Raw genomic sequence first — 25,260 nt, forward strand, 5'->3', positions numbered from 1 at the left:
GCAGCGAGTCAGACCTCGGGCTTGTGGTACAGGGCTGAAAACAGCAGTGTAGGTGTTCCGGCTTGGACTGGAGCCTGGGCTGTGAAACCCGGCGAGGTGGGTGGGTTTTGGAGCCCGGGCTCCTGCCTGAGAGGGAATGCCTACCCAGCTATTTTCAGCCCGCTAGTGCGAGCTGGACTCAGTTGACTGGGCTCCGAGACTCGCTTCCACGGGGTTGTTATTTTTCCAGTGTAGACATAGCCTCTGTCTCTCCACCCCAGCCAGTGCTGCTCCATGTGCTGGACGTAAGTGGATAGATATGGTGCGATCGGATCCCCTGGCCTTTCAGGGAGCGCCGAGCCCCTGGCCGAGGGGCAGGAGTAGGGTGACCAGACAGCAAGTATGAAAAATCAGGACAGGGGTGGGGGGTAATAGGAGCCTATATAAGAGAAAGCCCCAACTATCAGGACTGTCCCTATAAAATCGGGACATCTGGTCACCCTAGGCAGGAGGCTGGCAAGGGGAGGTTCCGCGGCCGAGGGGAGTGGCAGTTGGAAGCGGGCAGTTGGCGGGAGGCTGAAGGCCCTTCGCTGCGGACGAGGGGCCAGGCAGTGATGAGGGAGCAGAGCGATGAGCTTGGGAGGGACGGGCTCTGGGGAGCAGGGGCGGGACAATGAGCTGAAGAGAGAGAAGCAAGGCTTAGCCTGAGGGAGAGAGCCTGGAACGCCCCCCAGCAGAGAGGTCACTGTGCTGCTCCTGGCTCGGAGATGGGGCACAGGGACGGGGGATGGAGGGTGCAGGGAAGGAAGGAGGAAGGGGTTGGGTGTGTGGGGATGGGGTGAGGTGTGGGGGGCTGTGGGGAAGGAGGGGGTGGGGGAATGGAGTGTGGGGAAGGAAGGGGGATGGGGTGTGAGGGAGTTTGGGGAAGGAGTGAAGATGGGGTGGAGGTGGGGACTGTGGGGAAGGAGGGGGGATGGGATGGGGTGGGCTGGGCTGTGGGGAAGGAAAGGGGATGGTGTGGGTGGTGCGGGAAGGAGGGGGGATGGGTTGGAGTGTGGGGGGCTGTGGGGAAGGAAGGGGGATGGGTTGGAGTGTGGGTGGTGCGGGAAGGAGGGGGGATGGGTTGGAGTGTGGGGGGCTGTGGGGAAGGAGGGGGTGGGGTGCGGTGTGGGGAGATGGGGTGCAGGGAAGGAGCGAGGATGGGGCTGGGGACGCACGGGGGAGTGCGGGGAAGGAGCAAGAATGGGAAGGTGCAGGGTTTGAATCTCCGCCTGCTTCGTCTTTGTCTGACGTCGCTGGGAGTTAAACCCCCAGGGGATTGGGCCCCTAGTGTCTGCCCCAGCAGGCCACACGTGCCTGATGCCATGGGCTGACCTTTGCTTTGCTGCTCAGCCTGGAGTCCACTTCTCCCACCAGTAGCTCCCGCCCGTGTCAGTGGAGACTGCTCAGATCCTGCAGTGACAGGAGACCAGGGCGTGGGGTGAGGAGAAAGGATCCTACCGGCCGGGCTGGACCCTGCAGAGCTCCTCCTGGCAAGAAGGGAGTGGGCACTAGGCCTTGCGAAACGTCCCCTCTCCCACAGCCTGCAAACCAAGCATGGAAGCACGTCAATGCACTCGCTATAGCAGGGACCTAGACCCTTCGGGAGATCAGGGCCTTAAAACGAGACCCCTTGAGAAGCACCAACAACCAGCACTTCCATTTTCTGCCCCTCCTTTAGCTCCAGCGGTAGTGGAGGCTGATCGTGGCTGGTATTCGAATGCTGAGAATTGGCCCCTCCTTACTTGCCTGTCGATTTCAGGGCGCCCTAGCCGCCGGCGAGGCCCGTCTCGCTATGATCCCCGAGAAGATGCGGCAGCTGCTGCCAGAGGTGGAGCTGGATCCCAGCGTTATCTCCGTCCTGCTCTGCAGCTCCACCGTGGCCTTCCTGGTGCTCAAGTGGATGGTGAAGAAGCTGGTGCAGCAGAAGATGTGGGAGGCAAGGAGGAACCGAGTGCGCGCCCTGGGACAGATGGAAGAAGCTGTCCAGCAGTTCAAACAAGAGGTGACACACCCGGGTACTCCTCTCGTCCTCAGAAAGGACCATGCACTTTCATTTCATTAACAGTCTCAAAGAAATGTGTCATGAGTCCAGCCGCAAAAAAAACCTCCCCTCAGAGCTGGGAGAATGAATGATCCCTGAAGTCTTGTGACTTCTGCCCGAAAGTTTCCTTTATAATCTCCTGCACGCAGGGGGCTTAGCTGTCAGCCTCACCCCATAGCACACAGACCTGTCTCCCAGCGTGAGATTTGCTTTGTCCCTGATCATCCAGGACCTCAGGAGGGCTCCGAGCTTAGCCTAGCCCCACTCATGGAATAAGGAACTGCTCATCTTAACGGCAACAGGATCAGACCCTAAATTATTTGCAAGTCTCCTACTTAACCCCAGACTGTTTAGCTGAGTTGCAACCCGGTATGTCAGAATCATTTGAACGCTACAGCCCCATCTCCTGTCTACACAGTGACCTACCACCTGGCGAGGCCCTGAGCTAATTTTTTTTGTCGTATGTGTTACATGAAATTCGGCTTTACTGTGCACCCTGCCGGCAGCAGATGGCGCTGGCGGAGCAGGCTGAATTTGATGTCATGCATTGCGTCATAGACCAGACTGCATCTCAAGTTAACAGTTCAGAGCTACTTAGAGGACTGCTATAAATAATGTAGCAGCAGGAGATCCTTAGGAATGAGCCCAGACCACATTCAGCATGGAAACTTGCAAATAATCATCTATGTGTCATATACCCTATACTGCATTGATGTAAAAACTGATTGTGTTTTCAGCCAAATTTCCTTGGACAATGTTGGGGGGGAAAGCAGCTGTTTGCTCAGAAATTAGAACCATTTGGGAGTGAAAACAGGAAATCTTGCAGATTTTTTTGGGGGGGTGGGGGTGGGGTGGAATTTGACCATCTTTTCAATGAAATGCAACTGTCTTGAATTCACAGGTCTTCAGCTGTTGATGGGAATCATTCACTCAGGTCTTGAAACCAGAGACAATACAGGGAGAGAAGCTGACCTCGTAACTGTGGGGCAATTCTTTGCTAGAGCTGGTCAGAAAACGGGGAAATATTTATGGGGGAAAACAACTGATTGAAATTTTCACCTGTTTTTTTTTTATTATACACACAAGAGTTTCCAACCAGCTCTGTGCTCTACACAATAATTGCCATGTATCTACTACACCTTGCAGAACCCAGAGGTACAGGCCAGTCGCATCCTCTCTCTGCCGCTTGTTGAGCTGGTCAAGAAACTGAAGGAAGATTCCCTGTCACCAGAGAGCGTCCTCTACACGTACATGGACAAGGTGAGGAAGTCATCCCTTCTTCAAGACAGCAAGGATGTGGTTAAAGCACTGAATTGGGACTCAGGTGATCTGGCTTCAATTGTGGACTCTGACACACAGCTCCCTGTGTGACCTTGGGCAAGGGAATTAATCTGCCTTGAGCTCAGCTAACCAACTATCAAATGGGGATTATAACACTCCCTTTAACTTGCTATTTCATCTGTAAGCTCTTCCAGGCAGGGATCTTCCAGGCTGCATTATGTGTCTGAACAGCGCCTAGCACAATGGGTGGCCTCTCCAGGCCTACTCTAACAGATACAATAATAATAACTGGTGCTAGATTTAGGATAAACTGGGATTGTTTGCTTAAAATTTCTCTTTGAAGTAAGTTATCAGAGTTGGTTAGATCTAGGGCTGGCCCTCTGCACTAGGGAAAATTTCCCCCATAGATTTATTAGGAGTTTTGCCTGGAGCAATGCCACTTAGGGCTTGTCTGTTGTTCCTGATTAGGTCCCTGGGTGGAAATGCTTATTGCAAAGAAATAATTCTTGTTCTGTGGTGTATTGAAAACTGTGAAAATTGTGATCTATCACTTTAAGTTCTCAGGTTTTCCTCATCCTCCTTGCACACCAGGGGGCTCTGTAGGGAAGCATAAGACCTGCCTAGCACGCAGCAGTGGTCAGTCTGCAGCTAGCCAGCTAGGGTAAGGTGGGATGAGTTGTTCCTTTTTGTTTTAGGGAGCAGCCTGTTTTGTCTCTCTCTGTTGTTGGGTTTTTTGGGGTTTTTTTGCATTCGTGTGTGTGTGTGTGTGTGTGTGTGTGTGTGATGGGTCTGAATTCTGAGAAGTAAAGTTGTGTTACATTGTAACCTTGCAGCAAAAGTATTTTATGGGTTTTTTTATCTAATTCCTCTGTTTCTATGCCATGAAACACAATAAGGCATTCTTGTTTCAGAATAAGAGTGTCCACACATGGAGTTAATCAGAAATAGCTATTGCACTTTAACTTCACCCCCTACCTTAATCGGAAACAACTTTCAAGTGTAGACCTGGGTACAAGGTTTTGCTTTTCTTCCTTCGTTATAAAGCATAAACTCAGATGCAGGATGAATTAAAGGTCTTAAGAGGTGAATGACCCTTTCTTTCCTTCCTGTGTTTTCTTGGCAAGGCCTTAGAAGTGAACCGGGATGTGAACTGTGTGACGGATTTTATTCAGGAGTGTGTGCACCTGCTCCAGGAAGTGAGGACGCAAAGGGAGAAAGGATTGTTGTATGGAGTTCCCATCAGTATCAAGGATCCCATTGGATACGAGGTGCTTCTGTATTTCCCCTTTTTTAAGAAGCGTGTGATGTTGAGATAAGGGAGTGCAATAAGTTGGGGTTGGTAATAAAATACATGGACCACTGTAATGGCAGGTATAAAAAGCATTTGATACAGTAAAAGTGCTAGTTGGTGTGTCTGTACACCACTGCCCTCTGCTGAATAGAAGTGGAACTGTCCCTATGTGTCAAAAGCTCTATGCTGCGGAGAGCGAACAGAGATTCTCCTTTAGTTCAACTGGTAGGGGGCTGTGCTTTTGGAGCAGGGGGTCTGAGTTCTATCCCTACTGATGCTGTGAAGTTCCAGGTGGCTGTGGATTCATTACAGTGTCATTAAACTTAATTAAAAGTATTGGCTCAGCCCTGAAATATCCGTGAGCTTGATTATGGCTCTGCCATCAGAGTGAGAGTGCAATGAGGCTGCATTGAAGCAGTGTCATGGCCAAGTTGGCAGAAAGATCCCTGTGGTCTACTGAGTCAGCTGCCTTGAGGGGTGTGGAGATATCAGAGGGGGGTGACTTGCAAAGGGCTGTGGGGGCGAAAGGGGGTGTCAGACTGTAAGAAGGCATCTCATGGCTGGGACTGGAGAGCAGTCGGGATACATGGGGGAAATTGCTCACTTGTGGTGGAACAATATGACCCCAGGACAGAGAGGAGGGCCTTCAATGGAGCTGCCAGCCCTTGTATCACCATTAATGGCCATGTACCAGAGGAGACTGGGAGGCAGCTGCATGTCCATTTCCACCCGTCGCGTTAGGGCTCAGAGGTTTCATCCATGGTGACCACGGCGTCAGTCCCGTGTCTCTAACGTGCACTGTGTCTGCCCCCGTTCCAAGGGTCACGTCTCCACCTGTGGCTTGGGACAGTACCTCGGCTACCCGGAGCGAGAGGACAGCGTCTTAGTGAAGGTGCTGAAGAAGCAGGGGGCCATTCCGTTTGTGAAAACCAACATCTCCCAGTGCTTGATCAAGTAATTGGCCGGTTCTCCTTGTGACAAGGATTGCTACTTTTCCGTACCCCCCTGCCGTGGCGACCAGTGTGGGAGGGTGGAAAGACAGCCACTGACTTCGGTAGCCTTCAGATCTGGCTCTCAGTGCTTAGTGAGAGAGAGAAACACCAGAGGCCAGACTGTCATCGCCTTGCCCATGTGACTAATCATGTTGGCTCAGATCCAAAGGTATTTAGGCACCTAACATCAGTTGAAATCAATGGGAGTTAGGCGCCTAATAACCTCTGAGGCCCTGGGCCGTTATCTTCACCGGGACTACTCCCAGCAGCAAGATGGTCCCAGCTGGACCGTGAACATTCAAGATCCAGTGGAAGTTAATGTACCCCTTCTCTCTGTGCTCAGTGTAGGGGGCCCCCACCCCACCAGAGAGGGCCTTCCCAGGACTGCTGGGGACTCTGCTTCAGGAAGGTGCTGATGGAAAGGGGTGAGCCAGAGCCACGCGGCTCTGAGTAACTCTGTGCACTTGGGGCGGCTCAGGTCCTGCTCCCCCCTTCCTGCATTTACCTCAGAAATGCTCACACAGGGCAGCAGCCAGGGCTCCGGCAGCTCCCACTGGGAGGCAGTTTCCATGCAGTCCTCTTGCTGTTCCATCAGCCGCAATAGTCCAGGCACCTATGCAGGAGAACTATGCCGAGGCTACTGCTCTCCAGTAAATAGAGCCCTACCAATTTCACAGCCATGATAAACGTGCCACGGACTGTGAAATAAGTCCTTCCCAGTGAAATCTGATCTCCCCCGTGTTGCTGGGAGCACCCTAGCTGGGGGCTCCTAGCCGCTAGTCCGGGCGAGATGAGGTGGGACATGACTTCTCCTTCCCCTGCACTATTGCTCTCAGTGGGGAGATCCGACCCACTTCCAGAGGCAGCGCAGAGGTGAGGCTGGTACACCCTCACTTCTGTGCTGCAGCAACCCCAGAGCTGGGCTCGGGGCGCCCCCAAATTGTCCAGAGCTCCTGGGCACAGCTAATCCACCACTGGCCAAGACTAGCAGCTAGGAGATTCTGGCTGGGGCGCTCCCAGCAGCAAGGGGGAGATCAGACCCACCTCCACTTTCAGGAACTTCCACCAGCTGCAGGAAGCTCCGGGGCTGGAAGAGATGAGGGTGGCAATCCTGCAACCCCCGACATCAGCTTTGCAATCCTCCATTACCCCCTTTTGGGTCGGTTACAACACTGTGACATTTCAGATGTAAACATCTGAAAATGTGAAATTGACTAATTTTCAAATCCTAGGGCCACGAAATTGACCAGAATGGATCATGAATTTGGTAGGGCCCTACCAATAAAGGACTATATTGTAGGTGGATCAGGGGCATACTCCCCCTTCCCCCGCCCGCTGTTCTCCAGTTGTGAGCTGCATTGTACCTTATTCACCAGCAGCGAGCGGCCTATGCTAGTCTCCCTTTATTGAGATCACTGTTGAAGTAGGAGTCAGCATATTTGGTCTTGGCTGATCTGCTGGACTCTGCTGCCTGTTGGCGTCACTAGTCTTTTGAGCGGAGATTTGGGTCCATAATAAGGTGAGGTGAGGTGTCCCGGTAAGGTGAAAGGTTAAGCAGGCCTCTGCGTCCTTCAGCACTATGTGATGTAGAGAACTGAGCTCACTGCCATTAACTGACCTGCTGCTTTCCGTCTCACTCAGCTACGACTGCAGCAACTTGATCTTCGGCCAGACGGTGAATCCGCTGAACCACAAGAAAAGCCCCGGCGGCTCCTCCGGAGGGGAGGGGGCGCTGATCGCCGGAGGAGGGTCCGTCCTGGGCTTTGGGACAGATATAGGTGGGAGCATCCGCCTGCCGTCCAGCTTCTGCGGGCTGTGCGGGCTCAAGCCGACGGGCAACAGGCTGAGGTAGGTGCTGAGACCTGCCCCCAGCCTGCCGAAGGGCTGCGTTGGTTTCTGCGGCACTGACAAGGGATTGATTGTTTGTTGATTTCTATAGAGCCCCTCACAGGTAACAAGGAGCTTCCATGGCACAACATGTGCTGAGACCAAGTGCCCACCACCCTGAATCGCTGCCACTGGGGGTGAAAACCCATTGTTCAAAGCCAGCCTGGTCCCCGGCCTTGTGAATCAAATCCAAGCCCACTGAAACCCCAGCCCCATATCTCTGAGTGTCATCACAGATCTTGAAAGGCTGTGTCCAAATGCCATTGAAATCATTGGGAAGACTCCAAGTGATCTCAGTGAGCTTTGGATTGGGGCCTGCATGGGCAGGTCTTGTTTTAAACTCCTCGGGGCTTAATTCTGCCCTGCAGGGTATGAGTAACTGTCAGTGGCTTCATTTGGGACTCAGATCTGTATCCAGCAGTGGAGAATAGGACCCTTGCGGATTAGGGGGAGGGGCTAGTGCTGAGCTCCTCCCCTTCCACTCTCAGTGGTTACCCTGCTGAGAGGGGCACCGTCTATTTCCAGATTGTGCAGAAAGGGGAATGGCCTTTCCTCATGAAAGGTGATCCAGTGAGCAGTGAAATCCATGGGAGCCTTTCCCTTGATTTCAGTAGGTGCTGGGTCAGCCGCAAGCTGATTCATCCCCCACCTGGGCGGGTTTCTCCCTTATCACTAAACCTGGCAGCTGATCTGTTGACAGATCTTAAATCTATTTCCCCTGCCTGTCCCCTCCTGCTCCCTTCAGATGCCTCCTATTGTTATCCACAGTATTTATGTGTTTGTTTATTTCTATCTCCCACGGTCCCTCCGGAGTTAGCGGTCCTGTCAGTTACGTCCAAACAGGTGAGCCATTTCTTCAACGACCTTCTCGGTCTGAACCTCTGGCAACAGATATTAACCACGGTGAGGGTCTCAGAGAGGAACTAGACTGGGACACGGGCGTTTTGCGTTCCATTCCTGGGTGACTTTGGGCAGGGACACTTCACCTCTCTGTGTCCCAGTTCCCCCTCTGTAAAGTGGAGGTAATAACCCTTCCTTTGTCTCGTGCCTTCTTAGTCCCTGCCCCAAAGAGTTTACAGTTTGTCTTGTGCCAAGCCGAGCTCTGCTTGAGGCCTCTGGGTTCTACTGTAATACAAAGAAATACTAATTATAATGGAAACTGGCCTACCTCGATGGTGAGCCACTCGGTTGGAGATGAAATCTGGGAAATGCTCATTTAAGTGCAAGTTTCAGCCAAAGATGGCATATAGTGACTGGGAATCCGATCAACCAAAACTTCCGCTGTCCCTATGACTAGCCTCTCTTCCCATCCATGCTCCTTAGTCCCTCAAGAAGGGCATTCTCTTCCCGTACACTCGCTTTTCTGCCCCCCTGACCCATGGACTTCTTGCTGTGTCCTCCCTGGCTCAGCTCTGGGACAGACTCAGCGGGTCAAGTTCTCCAGTCCTCCTCCAGTCAGGCAGACACATTTTGTGACAGCCCCTTATTAGACCAAAGAAAGCCCTTTATTCGTGCCGGGGTAATTACTGACAGCTCTGCCTTCTGAGACCTTGAACTTGGACCTTATCCACATGGGGGTGGGGGGAAGGAAGTGATTTTTGTGTGTTTGAGCAGTTCCATCAGAGATGGTATATGGGCAGAGTGCGCATGAGGAGCTCAAACGTAGAAATAAATGGAGTTTCTTATTCCATGAGCTACACCGTTTATTCTAGATCTTCAGAATAAAAGAGTTTATCCCTTTATTATCACAGCTGTAGACAGATATGGAGACCATTGTGTATGCTATAAGCATACCTGGCCTTGATACATCTGGCTACCTTGGGTGAGCTCAAACATTTGGCTTAGTGGTTAGCTACATGTGTGTTCTTTTACTCCAGTTACAGGAATGGTTGGGCCAATGGCGAGGGATGTGGACAGCCTGGCTCTGTGCATGAGAGCACTCCTGTGTGATGACATGTTCCGCCTGGACCCCACCGTGCCACCCCTGCCCTTCAACGAGGCGGTATGTCATTGAACGGTGACCAATTAACGTTAGATGGTCATGCTGGTTAGGCTCCTTCTTTTGCTGAAATCTACATTGTGGTCTGAAAAGCCGTGATGCTGTTGGCTGAGCTGGCCGACGTCTTCACATCCCATCAGGGCGTGGGAAAACACCTTCTGGGCCCGTGGTCTCGCTGACATGGGGAGGTTCCGGAATGTGTGGGGATTGAAGGAGGCTGTTGGCTAGAACCTCGGAGACAGAGAGAATACCGGAGCTGAGCACCCATGATGGAATCACAGCCACAGGGCTTGTTGGGAGAGAGAGACCATTGGGAGCAGGATCTTTGAGTTGGGAGATGGGAGGGAGCAGAATCAGGACCTCATAGGATTGGGCTGAGGGTGGAGGTTTGCCCATCATTAGTCCCAGCTGGGAAGAGTCTGGTTGATACTGGGAATAATGGGATTAAACCACTTCTAGAGACGTTAAGGGCAGATATGTCTCCTTTCAGGTGTACTCCAGTTCCACCCCTCTTCGGATCGGGTACTATGACACAGACGGCTATTTCCTGCTACCTCCTTGCATGAGACGGGCTGTGCATGAAACCAGGACGTTGCTGCAGGAGGTTGGACACACAGTACGTTCAGTGGCACCAACCTGTTTGTTCATAGCCAGCTTCATTCACATGATCGATATAACTACATGAATCAAAGTGATAAGGAGAAGCAATCTGACTGACTGCAAGTCATAGGTTAATTAACCCTCTGAAGCCTACCAGGTCTCATGCCAGATAGCAACATAGAACCACATATTTGTACCTAGTTATCACACTACCTTGATTATGACTGGGTTGAAACATATAATGATTAAAACGTCTGTCACAAATACAGGAGGAGCAGCTAATGAGAAGATCTTGCAACTAGAGATAGTTGGGAACTGGAATTTTTTTCCATGGGAAATTCCAACATTTCAGAAAAATATTTTGTCCCGAATCAGAATGAAAAACCAAAATTTCAACATTTCCCATGAAACAAAACTCTTGAAAACTTTGCTTCAGCTCAACTGGTGTTTTGTTTAATTTTCCCAATTTCAGTTTTGTTTCCATTTTGGTATTTGCTTTTTAAAAATTTTAAAATACACTTCAGCATTATTGAAATGCTTCATTTTGATATTTTAAAAGCAAAATTTGGTTTAAATCAGCATGTTCCTGTGGAATTTCAGTTGCGATAAAATGGCATTTTCCGATGGAAAAAGACATCTTCAGTCTGCTCTAATTTCTCTCCTTTCCATTCAAAGGTAGTGCTCAGACTGCCTCCTGCACATTAGTATTTAAGACTCTCTCTTGGTATTTCTACCATACTCATATCTGTGCCTTGTAGTCTCTCCATCCCATGTAAATTATCCATCCACTTTCAGACTACCAGATGAGTTGTCCTGGGGAACAGACGGACACTCTTGGTAATTCTTCTGTGTTAACTGGCTCCACTAAAGTCTGTTGTATCTTTTGCTCTTAATTTTAAAAACAAAAACAAACACAGTATTTATGTAGGACCTGTGGGCCAGGTGGAGTAAACTGGTGACCTCAGTGGAGCTACGCTGGTTTTATTTTCCCATGTGACTTTGGGCAAATCACGTATGTTCTTCGGGCCTCAGCTGTGAACAGAGGTTAATCGTACCTTTTAGAGGGTGCTTTTGGATCTTTGGATAGAAGATGCTATACAGTGTGACTGTGTGGTATTCTTTTTAGTAAGACAATGTCAAAGGAAAAGGATAAATTGGAAAAAAGAAAACAGGAAAAGCGTTCTCCCTGCTTCTCTCAACTTTCTTTTAAAATCTAAGTATATTTACATCCATATTATGCAGGAACTCTTCAAAAAAAACCCCAACACTACCATTGATGAGCGTTATTACATCCTAGGTGTGTTCATGTCACTCAGTCTCCAGCAAATGAGCCTAGGCAGGAGTTAAATGATGGTAATATTATGGGCTACTCTGCAGCTTGCACTCTCAGAACTGTCCCGGGTGCAGATGGGTGCTGAGCGAGAGTCCTGTTTATACTGCAGATCTTGGCTAAATGGAAGTAGGGTGGTTTTGTGAAGAAAGCACTGCAGTGACACTCCGGAGATCTGGGTTTAATTCCTGGCTCTGCCAGGCAAATCACCAGATCTCTTACCAAGTGTACGTACAGCACCGAGCACAGCGGGGGCGCCGGTTTCAGGTGGGGCCTCTGGATGCTACCAGAATATAAGTCATTACAATGAAGTATTGTCCCCTGGTTTTTGAACCACCTCCTCTTTCACCCAGCTGATCCCGTTCGTCCCCCCACGGATCGACTACGTCATGAACGAGCTCTTCATGAAGGGCCTGTTTGCCGATGGTGGCGCTGCTTTGCTTGAGAAATTGTAAGTGTGACCGAGGCCGGCCATACGCAGAGGGGTGGGTGTAACTAGCGACAGCAGGCTGGGTCTCCACCATGAAGTGAAGGAGCTACAGGGACACAGGACCATTGCCTAGCAGTGCTGCAGGCCTGACTGCACTGTCTTCTGTGGAGTCGGGCCTGCTTAGAGCCGTGGTGAACTTGGGCCGGGTCTGCTACGGAGGGGCTGGTCCCGATAGGCTGGTGGAGCTAAGCCCCACCAATGAGGCAGGGCTTAATTTGTAATGAAAGTGCTGCCGGGACGCCAGCAAGTTTTTTAAACTCATCACTGATGCAGCAGAGCAGGAGGTGCCAGGCCTCTGAGCTGCCAGGCCCGGAAGTGCAGAGATGCAGCAGATTGGGAATGCAAGGGGGAGGGGTGCTTACCTTGTGGTGGGGGGCTCCCACTGGCATGGCCCTGCAGCTGCTAGATGGCCAAGGGGGCAGGGGGGGCTTTGCACCACACGCTGTTTGCACCTGCAGGCCCCGCCCCTGCAGCTCCCTTTGGCTGCAGTTCCCGGCCAATGGGAGCTGTGCTAGCCGGCGCTTGTGCCTCTCCACCGCCTAGGAGCTGCAGGGACATGGAGCCAGGTAGGGAGCACCTGGCAGCCCTGCCAACTCCTCCCTCCCCCCTAGCACCAGCAGGGATCTTGGGCCACCTCCCCCAGCACCCGCGGCGGCACCCCGGACAACCCTCCCCCCCCGAGCACCTGCAACCCCCGCCCAAGTTTTAGTCACAGGTATTTTTATTAAAAGTCATGGACAGGTCACGGTCAGTAATCAAAAATTCATGGGAGCCCGTGACCTGTCCATGAGTTTTATTAAAAATACCCATGACTAAAACGTAGCCTTGGGTATGTCTGTACCACACACAGTGTTTCCAAGCCCGGTCCTGAGCATCCACACTGCTTTGTAATCCTGGGTCTCACAGCTGTGCTAACACGTCCGTCCTGCACCACACAGACCTTCTGACTCGGCTCTGTGGCTTGAGCTGTGTCCACGCTGCAAAATGACAGGGCCTGGACCTGAGTCTCGGTGGACTTGGACTTTGATTCCTCTCCCCTCCCCCCCGTAGGGTCTTATGACCCGGATCTGGCGCGCTTGCTGACCTGAGTCATGCGGATGTGGGTGTGGATGGAAGTGGGGCTTGTGCTCAAACCTGAGTCAGATCCTGGGCTTAGTGTGCAGTGTAGACACACTAAGACTGCAAGTGGCAGAGGAAGGAAGCACTGAACTGGGAATCTGGCCTTCAGCTGGGCTATTGGGGTTCGGCCACAGAGCCTGGGTCTGAATGTCATTTCCCCTGCTGGCCGAGCCCCCGCACTTGTTCTGGGCACCAGCTGCCACTGGCCTAGTACCTCTGGGCCAGTTCCTGTTGGGCACACCCAGGCATTTATCCAGGCAAGGGGCTAGCCCATAAGCCAGCTGGTTCCACTGAGTGATGCCATGAAGAAGAGTAACATGATAACCTAGGCTAGGAGGCAGGCAGGCTTTTCCAGCCTCTTGCTTTATAACAGGGAAGAGTTTATTTCTTGCGCCTTATGTAGTGGCTCGCGCACAGGACTTCAAATCAGCTGAGTTGGTGACTGCCTCTTTGTGGGAGCCTGGCCTGGTCTCCAGGGGATCTCTCAGTCGTAGATTTATTTGTTTGCAAAGAACGTTGATCTCCTTGGCTGAAAGGGGCTAGCTGAGGTCCGTGTTATGTAATGAATGTCAGACATCTTCTGGCTAGGAATCAGCACTGGGTAGGCCCAGCACAGCTGGCTCATCCTGACTGCCTCCTTTCTGTCTCCCTTCCCAGTGAACTGGACACTGTGGATCCCAACTCCTGCTCCCAGATCAATTGCTACAGACTCCCCTTTCTCCTGAAGAAGATTCTGGCTTTCCTCACCAAACCCCTGGTAAGTTACATCTTCTTCCCTTCAGTGCCAGAGAGTGGGCACGTTTCACACTCACAGCTGGCTCGGGGGGGGACTTAGGCCCCGATCCTCAAAAGCGCTAGGCACCTAATTCCCATTGACATCAATGGGAGACAGGCACATAAATTCCTTTGAGGCCTGGTCCTGCTCTCACTCCCACCAGCTCTATACCAGTTCAGCTCCACTGGCTTCAATGCAGTTACTCCTGATTTACACAGGGCGAGTGAAAAGCAAGCAGGCACCCAGAGTATAACCATCTCCTTCTGAGTAACATGGGGTGTACTGACACAGTTTGGGATAGTTGCTCGGGGAAAGGGTCAACATGGTAACCCGGCTTAGAGCCCAGCTTGTAACCTTACATCCTGAGTTAGCTCACGGCAGCTTTAGTCCTGAATATCAGTGTGAACCACGAACCATCACACCAGACACTGAGTGCAGGAGACACCTAGGAACAAACTGAAAAGTGTTGGTGAGCAAGCCAGGACATGGACACTAGGGAGAGACACGGGGGTGGATCCATGGGGCCTTGGAGTCCAGTGAAACACTCCTTGGAAAATCTAAACAATGGGAGTGATCCTCTCCCCATATAGCAATGTGCACAGCCTCCATAACCTTCAGATCTGAGTTCCTCACAACCCCCTGGGAGGCAGAGCAGGGATCTCCATTGTAGGTCAGCTGAGACAAGTGACTTGCCCAGGGACACACTAGAAGTCAGTGACAAAGCTGGGAATTGAACTTAGCTCTTCCAACATCCCAAGCCCGTGGGCTAGCCGCCTTCTCTTTGTGAGGCTCTTTAAAGATTAATGTTGTTTTTCTGGTTGAATACTCGGTTTTTCGATTTAAATACTCAGCCGGTCAAATCTGCCCTTGAGCAGAGGCCTAGCACTAAGCCATCCTGGGGCTAAAGTGTGACATATGTGAGTAATAGGGTTTGTGCTGGCCTTCTGCACGGGGTGAATTTCACCCATTAGGCAGGATGTAAACTGTTTTCCATTCTCTTCCAAGCCACAGGCTTAAGGGAAGAGAGTCTCTCTAGTGGCTAGAGCAGGCACGTAGGAGTCAGGATTCCTGAATATTATTCCCAGTTCTGTGGCTGATCACTGTGCCTCAGTTTCCCCATTAGCAAAGTGGGGATAATGATACATGCTTACATTGAGACCCTCAGCTGTAACACGCTGTGCAAGCACAGCAGAGTGTCAGTGTTAGTGTTTTGATTTTGCAGAATTAAATGTTTGGGAAAGATACATGGAGTTAGATCATTCATAATTAGGGCCCTATTAAATTCACGGCCATGAAAAATGTGTCACGGACCGTGAAATCTGGTCTCCCACCATGAAATCTGGTCTTTTGTGTGCTTTTACCCTATACTATACAGATTTCATGGGAGAGACCAGCTTTTCTCAAATCGGGGGTCCTGACGCAAAAGGGAGTTGCAGGGGGGGGTCACAAGGTTATTGTAGGGGGGTTGTGGTATTGCCACCCTTTCTTCTGCGCTGATTTCAGAACTGGGTTGCCGGAGAGCGGCAGCTGTTGGCTCGGCGCCCAGCTCTGAAGGCAGTGCCCTGTCAGCAGCAGCACAGAAGTGAAGGTAGCAGAATCGCAACCCCCCTACAATAATCTTGCGACCTCCCCCCCCCATAACTCCTTTTTGGGCTAGGACCCCTACAATTACAGCACCGTGACACTTCAGATTTCAATAGCTGAAATCATGACATTTATGATTTTTAAAATCCAATGGCCAGGAAATTGACCAAAATAGACTGTGAATTTGGTAGGGCCCTATTCATAATCTTCAGTTTTGTCACTAAAAGATTGTGCCGATGGTAAGTTTGTTAGTGGATCACTTGCAGTGTCTGTGCTTGCTTGACAAAATGTGCATCCTGGCATGTGCCACATCAGTGCCTCTGGAGCTGTTTGAGCATAACTCCTTCCTCTGAAAACATTTCTCGACAATCTGACCTGATTCTGGCTTCCTAATGGTGATGCTCATTGACATTTTTATGTTTCTTTTCAGTTCCCTCGATTCTCCAGTTATTTGAATGCACTGTGTGGAGTGTGGTAAGAGGCCGTTTTTTTTCAACTTTAATAACCGTATTCTGTTCAAGTAACTATAGAAAACGATGATTTCACGTTACTTTATAGCCGTGTAGAAGTGAAAAGATGTTTCCAGCATAAGTTCCCTGTTTCAGAATGACTTTATTGTGCAGACATCTGATCGCATTGTGCCTGGGAAATCGACGTGAATTGTGACATATGTTCTTTCATAGAATCAACAGGGGTGGATGAATGGATTGTAAATACTTTTTAACCAATTGAGAAGTTGCTAGTGCCACCTGTCGGTACAATTGAAAGATTGCAAGTGATTAGAGCAAACAGAGAAATTGCTAATATCAGCTGCTGGGAAGAATAGTCCTGTAAACAATTATTGCTCATTTGCATAACATCACAGAAGAGCATGATGGGAGGCGGTATAAACAACTAATTGTTTTTGCTCTAGGATCTGTGTTAATTACGTCATGTCAAAGTTCCTATTGTGGCTTCATTCTGAATCCATGTGTTAATGTTAAAAGCAGCTGCCATAACACACAGCGCAGTCTAGAAAAGATGGGGGGTTGAATGGAAGAGAAACTGAGGCAAGGTTGGATTGGGGGGGGAATTCAGCGGAGAGAAAAAATTAAATTCTCAAAGCAAAATATAGGGACATTTCCAATTTGAGGCATGTTTTCTAATTAAAAACCAAGGAATCCACAGGGTAGAAGAGTGTAAAGAAAATGAACCAAATCTTATCCCCCTGTGTAGCTCTCCCACTGGTGAATAAGGCCACACCGGTTCCTTGTACAGCGTGTGTGTTAGAAAGTGCACGGCAGACAGAAGGACAGATCTGTGGTGTAAACAGGCACACCTCTCTTGACGTCAGTAGAGCTAGGCAGGCACTAGCTCAGGATCTGGCCCAGAACGTCCACTCGAGTGAGGGGAAAACATGGAAACAACTGTCCTGTCTGCTCACCTCCCCTCCCCCCCCGCCATGACATCTGGGTGAAAGAGTCTGATAAGGGTTGAAGCTTCCAGTGGCCTAGAAAGACCCTGGCTGAGAATCGGTGAGCAGCGGCTGTGTTCGCCTGATCAGTGCTCAACAAAGCATTTGCACACAGGCTTATGTCAATGAGACCGAGGCCTGGTCTACGCTACAGAGTTAGGTTGACCTAAAATGCTGCTCCCACCGATGTAACGTGCCCACTACCCTGACTGAATAGCTCCACCTCTGCGAGAAGCATAGTACTTAGGTCGATGCAGTGAGGTTGACCTGGTGTCAGTGTAGATGCTGCATTGCTTACATTGACTGGTGCTGCCCTTCAGAAGCCGTCCCACAATGTACCACACTGACAGTGAAATCAGTGCCAGTGCAACTCCTGGTGAAAATGTGCACTGCCGACGCAAGAAGCAGAGTGTGGATGTGCAAAAGCAATTCAGTGATCGCGGTGGCTGTACATCAACATAACTTAGGCTATGTCGCCACTAGCACTTTTGTTGATAAAACTTTTGTCAGTTGGGGGTGTGAAAAAAACAATCCCCTGACTGACATAAGTTTCACCGACAGAAGCACCAGTGTCTCTAGTGTAGACATAGCCTTCGGTAGATTTAATTGTGTAGTGTGGACTTGCCCTGAAGCACATGCTTGAAGTTTAACACGAATAAGTGCTTTGCAAGATAGAGATCCTAGACTCAGGGTCTCAGAGTTGAAGAGCAAAGTGTGTAAGCAGATCCCCATGCATGTAGACCCCTGCTCCTATATGGATCCCTTCTGCTTTCACTGCCACTCTGGGCAGGCTCTGAGCTCCTTGCAGGATAGGGGCCCTGGTGATGATGATGATGATGATGAGTGATCATTTTAAAATTGTAGCCCTACAATGTCAATGTGCTACTGAGTTTCCTGGAAATTAAAGGACCCAATAGATTTCCGCAGGAGCTACACAGTTCTGATCCAGATCCACATTTTTTTATCCCCTTCAAATGTCAGGGCTATCTGAATCAAGGGTCTTCATTCAGGCTATTGCAGAAACAGGGGCCATCTATGAAATTTGGACCCCAGTTATTCTCCTGGGTCCATTCCAAATTCCTACATATTTGAAGTGTGTTTTGTGTTAAAAGAGAGTTACGTTGCCTGGCATATCTAGAGAGGGGTGTCAGTGTGTTAAGAAACCAGATGGCGACTGCATTGTGCTTTATCGATATTTCATCCATTCACGCACCACCCATATGGAGATACTGTGTCCGAATTTGGTAGTGAACCAGTCACCTGCCTGCTCAATAATCTCTGTCACTTTCTTCTGTCCGGCTAATTCTAGGTCGCCGAAAGAATTCTCGGAGCTGCATGCTGCATTGATGGTAATGTGACTTTTTCAATACAAAAGATAAAAAGCCACTGTTAACGAGACATATTCCTGAGGAAATCAACTATTGCCCCAGTCTCATAGTGGCCATTTATCAGAGGGGTAGCCGTGTTAGTCTGGATCTGTAAAAGCAGCAAAGAATCCTGTGGCACCTTATAGACTAACAGACGTTTTGCAGCATGAGCTTTCGTGGGTGAATACCCACTTCAGATGCAAGTGGCCATTTAGTTCACAAACACAATCAGTTGCACTGTCATTAACTGATACAACCTTTAAATCTCCTGGTCCCAAAATCCCATAAGCTCTTCACCCTACCCATGCAACAGCACCCACTGGGACACACAGTAACTCAGCTCTTCCAGATTGGACATCTAGGTTTCTGCTAGCATCTTCCATACCACCAAAGATTTGGCATGCAGTCCCAGCAGCGTGGAACATTAGCAGGAAATTACCAGCCATTTATATTGGAGAGAGAATTTTCTGTGAATATTGTAACTGTTCTAACTAGGCTCTTTTACCATGCCTAGCCTAGTGGTATCTGAATATTTGTGCTGTGTTCATGCTATGTGTTTACTGTCCATAAATATTGTAGTAAACAAGCTTTACTAGTGCAAGTGCAGGTCAAAAGTAAATTCACAAATAGTCAGTGACCGTGAATTTCAAATTGCAGAACTAGAACCAACCACAATGCAAACTTTGCAGCTCAGAGAAATATCCCCTCAAATATGCAATTTGAAATTTGCACTGCTGTTAGTTAGGCCCTGCACACAGGTTATCTAATCTAGGAACAGAAATCATCTCACGTGACTGATCAACCTGTCAGGTCTTTGATCAACTGATCAAAGGAGGGAATTCAAATATTCCCAGTAAGCTATTTGCAAACCATCTGCAGATCAAGACTTACGCATCAGAGAAATTGGTAAATTGTGTGTGTCCCATTTGGTAAGAGGACTTTAACCCCTTTTCCCCGCGTTGAGGTAAAGGGACTTTAACCCCCACCTCCCGCGTCGAGCGCTCACTTACCTTTCCAGGGGACTTGAACACCTGGACTGGGACTTAAACCCAGGCTGGGACTTTAACCCAGACTACTTGGATCCTGCGCAAACCTGGACTGGGACTTTAACCCAGACCTAAGTTGTCAGGGACTCGAACCCCGACAATTTGCACTGGGACTCTAACCCAGGCAACCTTGACCCTGCTCAACAGGTAGGTGGATGTTGCTGGATTTCTACGAGCTTTAGCTGGTTCACAGAACTCGCCTTATAGCCAACGCAGAGATTAGATTACCAGGCAAGGCTCCTTTAAACCAGAGGATGCGCGCTGCATTGCCTTAGAGTCTGATCCCCCGCCGGAGAGTCAGACAAAGTTCCGGCGGAGTCGCCAAAGATGTTAGGGACTTGAACCCCGACAGCAAAGTTCGTTGTCTAACCGCAGTAAGACAGGCAACACCAGCAAGGTCCGATCAAAAGCTCTTTATTAACAAGTGCACGCATCAATAGAAAGCAGCTCGGCTTTAAAAAAAACCAGCCCCCCCTTTACAGCTTAGTATTAGCCTATATAGACAGTTTTATTACATTATAGATTATTTACTTAAGCAACCCACCCCCCTTTGTTTAACAACTAAAAATTAAACACCTTTTAATATATACGCATGCCTAGTTTTTACAGCATTAAATTGTTAATATTTTAACAAGCGCCAAAAGTTAAAAATGTAAAAAAGTTAAAAACACACCAAACACTAAACCAGAAAGTTAGAGTTAAAACTGTGGAATGCTTGTGTTTTTTATCAGTTTTTTAAACACTGTTTCTAACACAACACAGCTGGTACCAGTCCCTTACTTATCTCATTCTTTTCCAGGGCTTTGTAAAACAATGCTGCTTTTCAGTATTTTTCCACTCTGGGATTACCCAAAAACCTTTGTTAGCCTGACTTCAGTCAGGTTGGCATAACTGGTTTTGTGCTACATCTTTATTCATGCCTAACATGTGGAATAAGGAATATAAAAGAGAATTTTCCAAACTGTTTGCAGAAGGTGAAACTCATACTATGCCATGCAGAGGAGCCAGCACAAACCTCATTGACCAAGGAGTTGTTCTGACCCTCCATACAGGAGTCAATTCCACCCATTATTTTCTCCAAATAACTCACCCAGATCACCTCATGGGGTCTTAATATTTATAAAGCACAATCAGATCCACAGAGGAAAAGCCAACTGTTATAATTACATCCTACAAATTGGGGAAATCCTGGTGCTGCCTTGTTCTAGATATACCGACGGGAATTCCTCTCCGGATGGAGAAACCTGGATCTGGATGTCATCCTGTGTCCTGTGTTAGGCCCTGCCTTCACCCTGGGGTATCCTGGGAGACTCATTGGTAAGTTGCAGTGCTAGAAAGAACTGTCCTAAGGCATCCTGCAAAAATTGAACCAAACTGAACCTCTTTGGTGGGTCAGGAACCTTTGATTAACTCGTTCTCCCCTCTCCCCAGTTTTTGCCTGCATCTGAAAACTGTTCAAGCCATTACATCTGAGTCTGGTTGGGTGTCTCCAGATCCAGGCTATAGTATAAAGAGAGAGACTGTTTGCCAGATCCCCAAATTAGGGAGAAATGGGTTCTGTGTTTGACACGGATTGATTCTGATTTCTCTCACTGATTTTGCACTGTCAGGATCCTAGACCCCTGGTTAGGTTCTTCCTCCCAGGGAACTCCAGATTTTATATTGTAGTAGGATGGATGGTAGTTCTAGCTACTATTGCTGTCAGGAAGTTCCAGGGGACTACGCTGCCCACCAAGGTGACAGCCATGCAGTCCCTGTTGGGCACACATTTGATATTCTGATATCAGAAGTAAGATTTGAACTCCCAAAAATGCTAGATGCTCAAGGTGCCGGTGTTAGTGTAGGTAGGTGTGTGTCACTGCCTTGTCCTGGAGGCAGTGAGAATTGGGTACTTGTGTAACATAGGCCCTGCACCACGAACAGCTGAGAGTGATCCTCCTTTGGCTCAAGTAGTAGGTGTCTCTGCTTTTGGAGCAGGAGGATCTGAGTTCTAGCCGTGCTGCTGCCAGGATAATCCTAATGTGCAGTCACACAGTTCTATATGGCCCCAGATTTATTACCATATTCTGTGCATCACATTTCCAGCTGCTGTTTCTTCTACCATGTTGTACAACGTCTTAAACTTCCCTGCTGGGGTTGTGCCGGTCACCACGGTTACGGAGGCTGATGAGGAAAATCTGAAGCATTACACAGGGCACTACGGTGACCCCTGGGATAGGAGACTGAGACAGGTCAGTTTCACAGTGATGAATCCCCATTGTTTTATGGCATAGGCAGGTTAGGGTTTCGGGGCAGCATGGCCTTCTTTTGACAGACCTTGCTATATCTTATCATAGCAAACTGTCCAGGCCAGATGCAGATTTCACAGGTGAATGCTTCCCTAGATCCATAGAGTCTACATGTGTCAAAGCAAGGGTGGCTGTCCACCATGGCGTGTATATAACAATCTATTATAATGACCAGGCTAGTGTGTATTTGTGGACCACTGCCCTCTACTGAATGGAATCAGAACTGCTCCACGGTGGGACATTGGCTCTATATTGTTCATGACGATTTTCCTTTAGCTCAAGCCGCAGGGAGCTATGTTTCTGGAGTAGGAAGATCGGAGTCCTGGCCTTGAGGTTGCGATGGAGTTCCGAGTGGCCGGGGGGTACAATATAGTGACAGCCGGGGGATGTCTTAGGTGGTCATAGATGGTCCTAATATCCACAGACATGGATGCTGTCATATTGATCCCAACGAAGGGGCTTGTAGCAAAGTGCTGACTCACTGGCATGGTGCCTCCTGCTGGGCATCTGAGAATTAGCTCTCTCAGCCCTGGAGTGCCCTCTATGGGCCAGTGTCTCACCCTCTGTTATATACCCCTCTCCAGTCCCTTTATCTCCACCACATATAGGCCCTATGTCCCTCCCGGATCATGGTGCCCCTTACCTTGGGGTGCTGCCCCTCACCCAGGGAACCCCACTCCCCTGAGCCCACCTCGCCTCAGTGGCCCACTGCTAGTCCTCATCTAGCTCCTTTACTCAGGGGCAAACGGCAGTCTGCAATGGCCACTCATCATTGGCTAGGGGGTTGGACCTGCTGCCTTTCCCTGCAGCCGCACTACATCCTTAGGCCTTCCTGTCAGGCCTCAGCCTGGGAGGTCACCAGGCCTGAACTCCCCAGCGCAGCCTGCCCCTTCTCCAGCACTATTCTGTTGAAGGTGCCCTGTGCTCTTAGGCAGCCCGGTCCTTCCCACCCCAAGGCTGGAGTGAGACGCCCTGCCTTCTAGCTCACAGCCCTTTTTATAGCAGCCCTATCGGGCCCGGATTGGCTGCTACCTGCCTTCTCCTGATTGGCTCCTTGGGGCAGCCCTTTCCCAGAGCTGGTATTAACCCCTTTCTCTCCGGAGTGGGGTACTCGCCTTGCTGCAGGACTACTGAAAGATCACAGGGTGGTTGCTTTCTAGTTTATTGTCCCCTTGCGGGTTGGGAGTGTTGCACAGTAGACTCTGTCTCTCTCTTTGGTAGATAGGGCCCAATTCTGCTCTGCAGAGCAGAGAGGCTACCAGCTAGATCCACTGCTACAGGGTCCCTGCTGGGCCAGGGAATATTTCCCCGGGGTGGGCCAGGCCGTTGTACCCTGGAGAGCACTCTAGTGGATGACCACCTGCACACAGCCAGCCCCACTAGCTCATGGCTAGCTTTGCGGCTGATGGCAAAATAACCTGCAACCCAGCTCCCCCGGGGAATGTGGGTCATGGCCTAATGTATTGCCAGCCGCACTCTTGGCCACAGCGCAGTCAGCGGGTGTGATGGCAACGTGTGTAGCTATACCCAAGGGAGCTTTCCTTGAACTAGCTCAGGCCGGGAGCAGTGAAGCCATGGCAACGAACGCTCCAGCGTGGGATGTACAAGCCGACCCAGAACCCTGGATAATTACTCGTGTACGTCTCTGCAGTGTCACTGCTCCTGAGCTAGCCAGATTGAAGCTGGCGGGGTATGTCTGCAGGGGCTACCCTTAGACCAATCTTGGGTCCTGTGGAAGGATCCTTCCCTTCTTCTTTCATGAAGAGAAGGAGGCTCTGTAGCAGGGGTGCCCAATCTGAGCCTGGGAAGGAGCCAGAATTTACCAATGTGCATTGCCAGAGAGCCACAGTAATACGTCAGCAGCCCCCACGAGCTCCTCCACCCTGCTCCCAGTGCCTCCTGCCCACCGACAGCCCGGCCAACCAGCGTCTCCCCCTCCCCCCGATCAGCTGTTTTGTGGCGTGCAGGAGGCTCTGGGGGTGAGGAGTGAGGGCACGGCAGGCTCAAGGGAGGGGGCGGGAAGGGGTGCAGTGGGGGGCCAGCCTGTGGCAGAGCCAGGGGCTGAGCAGTGAGCACCCCCCGGCGCATTGGAAAGTTGGTGCCTGTAGCTCCAGCGTCGGTGCCTATACAAGGAGCCACATGTTAACGTGTGAAGAGCTGCTTGTGGCTCCGGAGCCACAGGTTGGCCACCCCTGCTCTATAGGTCCTGCTCCCCACAGCAGCACAGGTCCTTTGAGTGTCCCTAATAATATTCCTCGGCTTTTCTCTCCTCTGCAGGCTGTGGAAGGAGCCGTGGGGCTGCCCGTGGCGGTGCAGTGCGTGGCTCTGCCGTGGCAGGAGGAGCTGTGCCTGCGGTTCATGAAGGAGGTGGAGAGACTGGCCCAGGGACAGAAAAAGCAAACTGAGGAGAACTTACAGCATGGAGGAGCCCAGGCTGATGTGCATACAGAGGGGCAAAGTGATGTGCAAGCGCAAGCATCCCGCACGACCGTGCAAACGAACATACTAATGGATGTGCAAAGAACACTAGCTCAAACTGATCTGGTCGCTGACGTGCAAACGGATGTGCAAAAACCAGGATCTCAAACTGATTTGTTAGCTGACGTGCAACTGCACGGGCACCCACAGTCCTCTGGCCCTGACATGCAACCGGGCGTGCAAACACAACTAACTCAACCTGACACTGAAACACAGCCATGCCAACCTGAGACGCAAACACAGCCTTCCCAACCTGACGTGCAAACACAACTAACCCAGCCTGAAGTGCAACCTGACGTGCAAACACAACTAACCCAGCCTGAAGTGCAACCTGACGTGCAAACACAGCCTTCCCAACCTGACGTGCAAACACAACTAACCCAGCCTGAAGTGCAACCTGACGTGCAAACACAGCCTTCCCAACCTGACATGCAACCTGACGTGCAAACACAACTAACCCAGCCTGACATACAACCTGATGTGCAAACACAACCAACCCAACCTGACATTGAAATACAACCAACCCAACCTGATGTGCACACACAGCCTTCCCAATCTGATGTGCAAACCCAACCTGACATTGAAACACAACCATCCCACCCTGACATGCAACCTGATGTGCCAACTGCCTAATGAACAAGGCGCGCTCTGCCCCCCATTAAAATGCAGCCAGCTCTGGCCATGGCCATTGTTTAGCATCACCAACGCACTTTTATTGGGGACCAGAAGTGAAGAACACCACGTGCAGCTGAAAGGAGAATTTACATCAGCCGATCCAATTACCCACATCTCTGTTTGATTAGGACACCAGAGCCAACCCCCCAGCTCTTGTGAAAAGTGGCAGGGTTTGGTCATGAGAACTACATTTGAACTCCCCAAGTTAGCACCTCCCCTGTAGCACAGCGCCCCCTAGCACAGAACTGGGGCATTTGTTCAACATGGAATCCACGAAGAGAGAAACTGAATAAAACCCTATTTGCAAGTCCTAGAGCCCCTGGGGTTTGTGAACCTGGGGAGGTGGAGGAATTGAATGGCTTCTCTTAATGGCAAATGGCCAAACCTCTCACAAGGATCCTCTCCTCTTCCGGGAAGCTTGCAGCACTCGGTGCTTTTAGTGCTCTTAGGAATGGGGCAAGCGAGTCTCTTAAAGTCATCAAAAAAAGCCAGGCACTAATCACATTTCTTCTGCCTGGGGTGTGTGTGTGGGGGGGGGGGGCG

At 50.2% G+C, this 25,260-nt stretch overlaps 1 protein-coding gene across 6 annotated transcripts; it reads left to right on the forward strand.

Annotated features, from left to right (window-relative positions):
* The first annotated feature begins 551 nt into the window (after nt 1–551).
* LOC123376647 (vitamin D3 hydroxylase-associated protein-like) lies at nt 552–25,023 on the forward strand. 6 transcript variants are annotated; one of them, XM_045028825.1, is made up of 17 exons: nt 561–720; nt 1,781–2,023; nt 3,209–3,322; nt 4,468–4,611; nt 5,455–5,588; nt 7,268–7,474; nt 8,331–8,416; nt 9,391–9,515; nt 10,003–10,128; nt 11,796–11,893; nt 13,709–13,808; nt 15,841–15,884; nt 18,173–18,212; nt 20,485–20,593; nt 21,362–21,507; nt 23,842–24,366; nt 24,433–25,023. In XM_045028825.1, the coding sequence occupies exons 2-17, from the start codon at nt 1,814–1,816 to the stop codon at nt 24,673–24,675; spliced, it is 2,451 nt and encodes an 816-aa protein (XP_044884760.1). In that variant the 5' UTR covers nt 561–720; nt 1,781–1,813; the 3' UTR covers nt 24,676–25,023. The 6 variants fall into 6 exon arrangements, with proteins under 6 accessions (XP_044884757.1, XP_044884755.1, XP_044884760.1 ...); XM_045028826.1 differs by having other exon boundaries at nt 562–720; nt 23,842–24,330; nt 24,397–25,023; XM_045028822.1 differs by having other exon boundaries at nt 552–671; nt 23,842–25,023.
* The last annotated feature ends 237 nt before the right edge of the window (nt 25,024–25,260 follow it).

The sequence above is a fragment of the Mauremys mutica genome, chromosome 8 (assembly GCF_020497125.1).
Source record: "Mauremys mutica isolate MM-2020 ecotype Southern chromosome 8, ASM2049712v1, whole genome shotgun sequence".
NCBI classification, from domain to species: Eukaryota; Metazoa; Chordata; order Testudines; family Geoemydidae; genus Mauremys; species Mauremys mutica.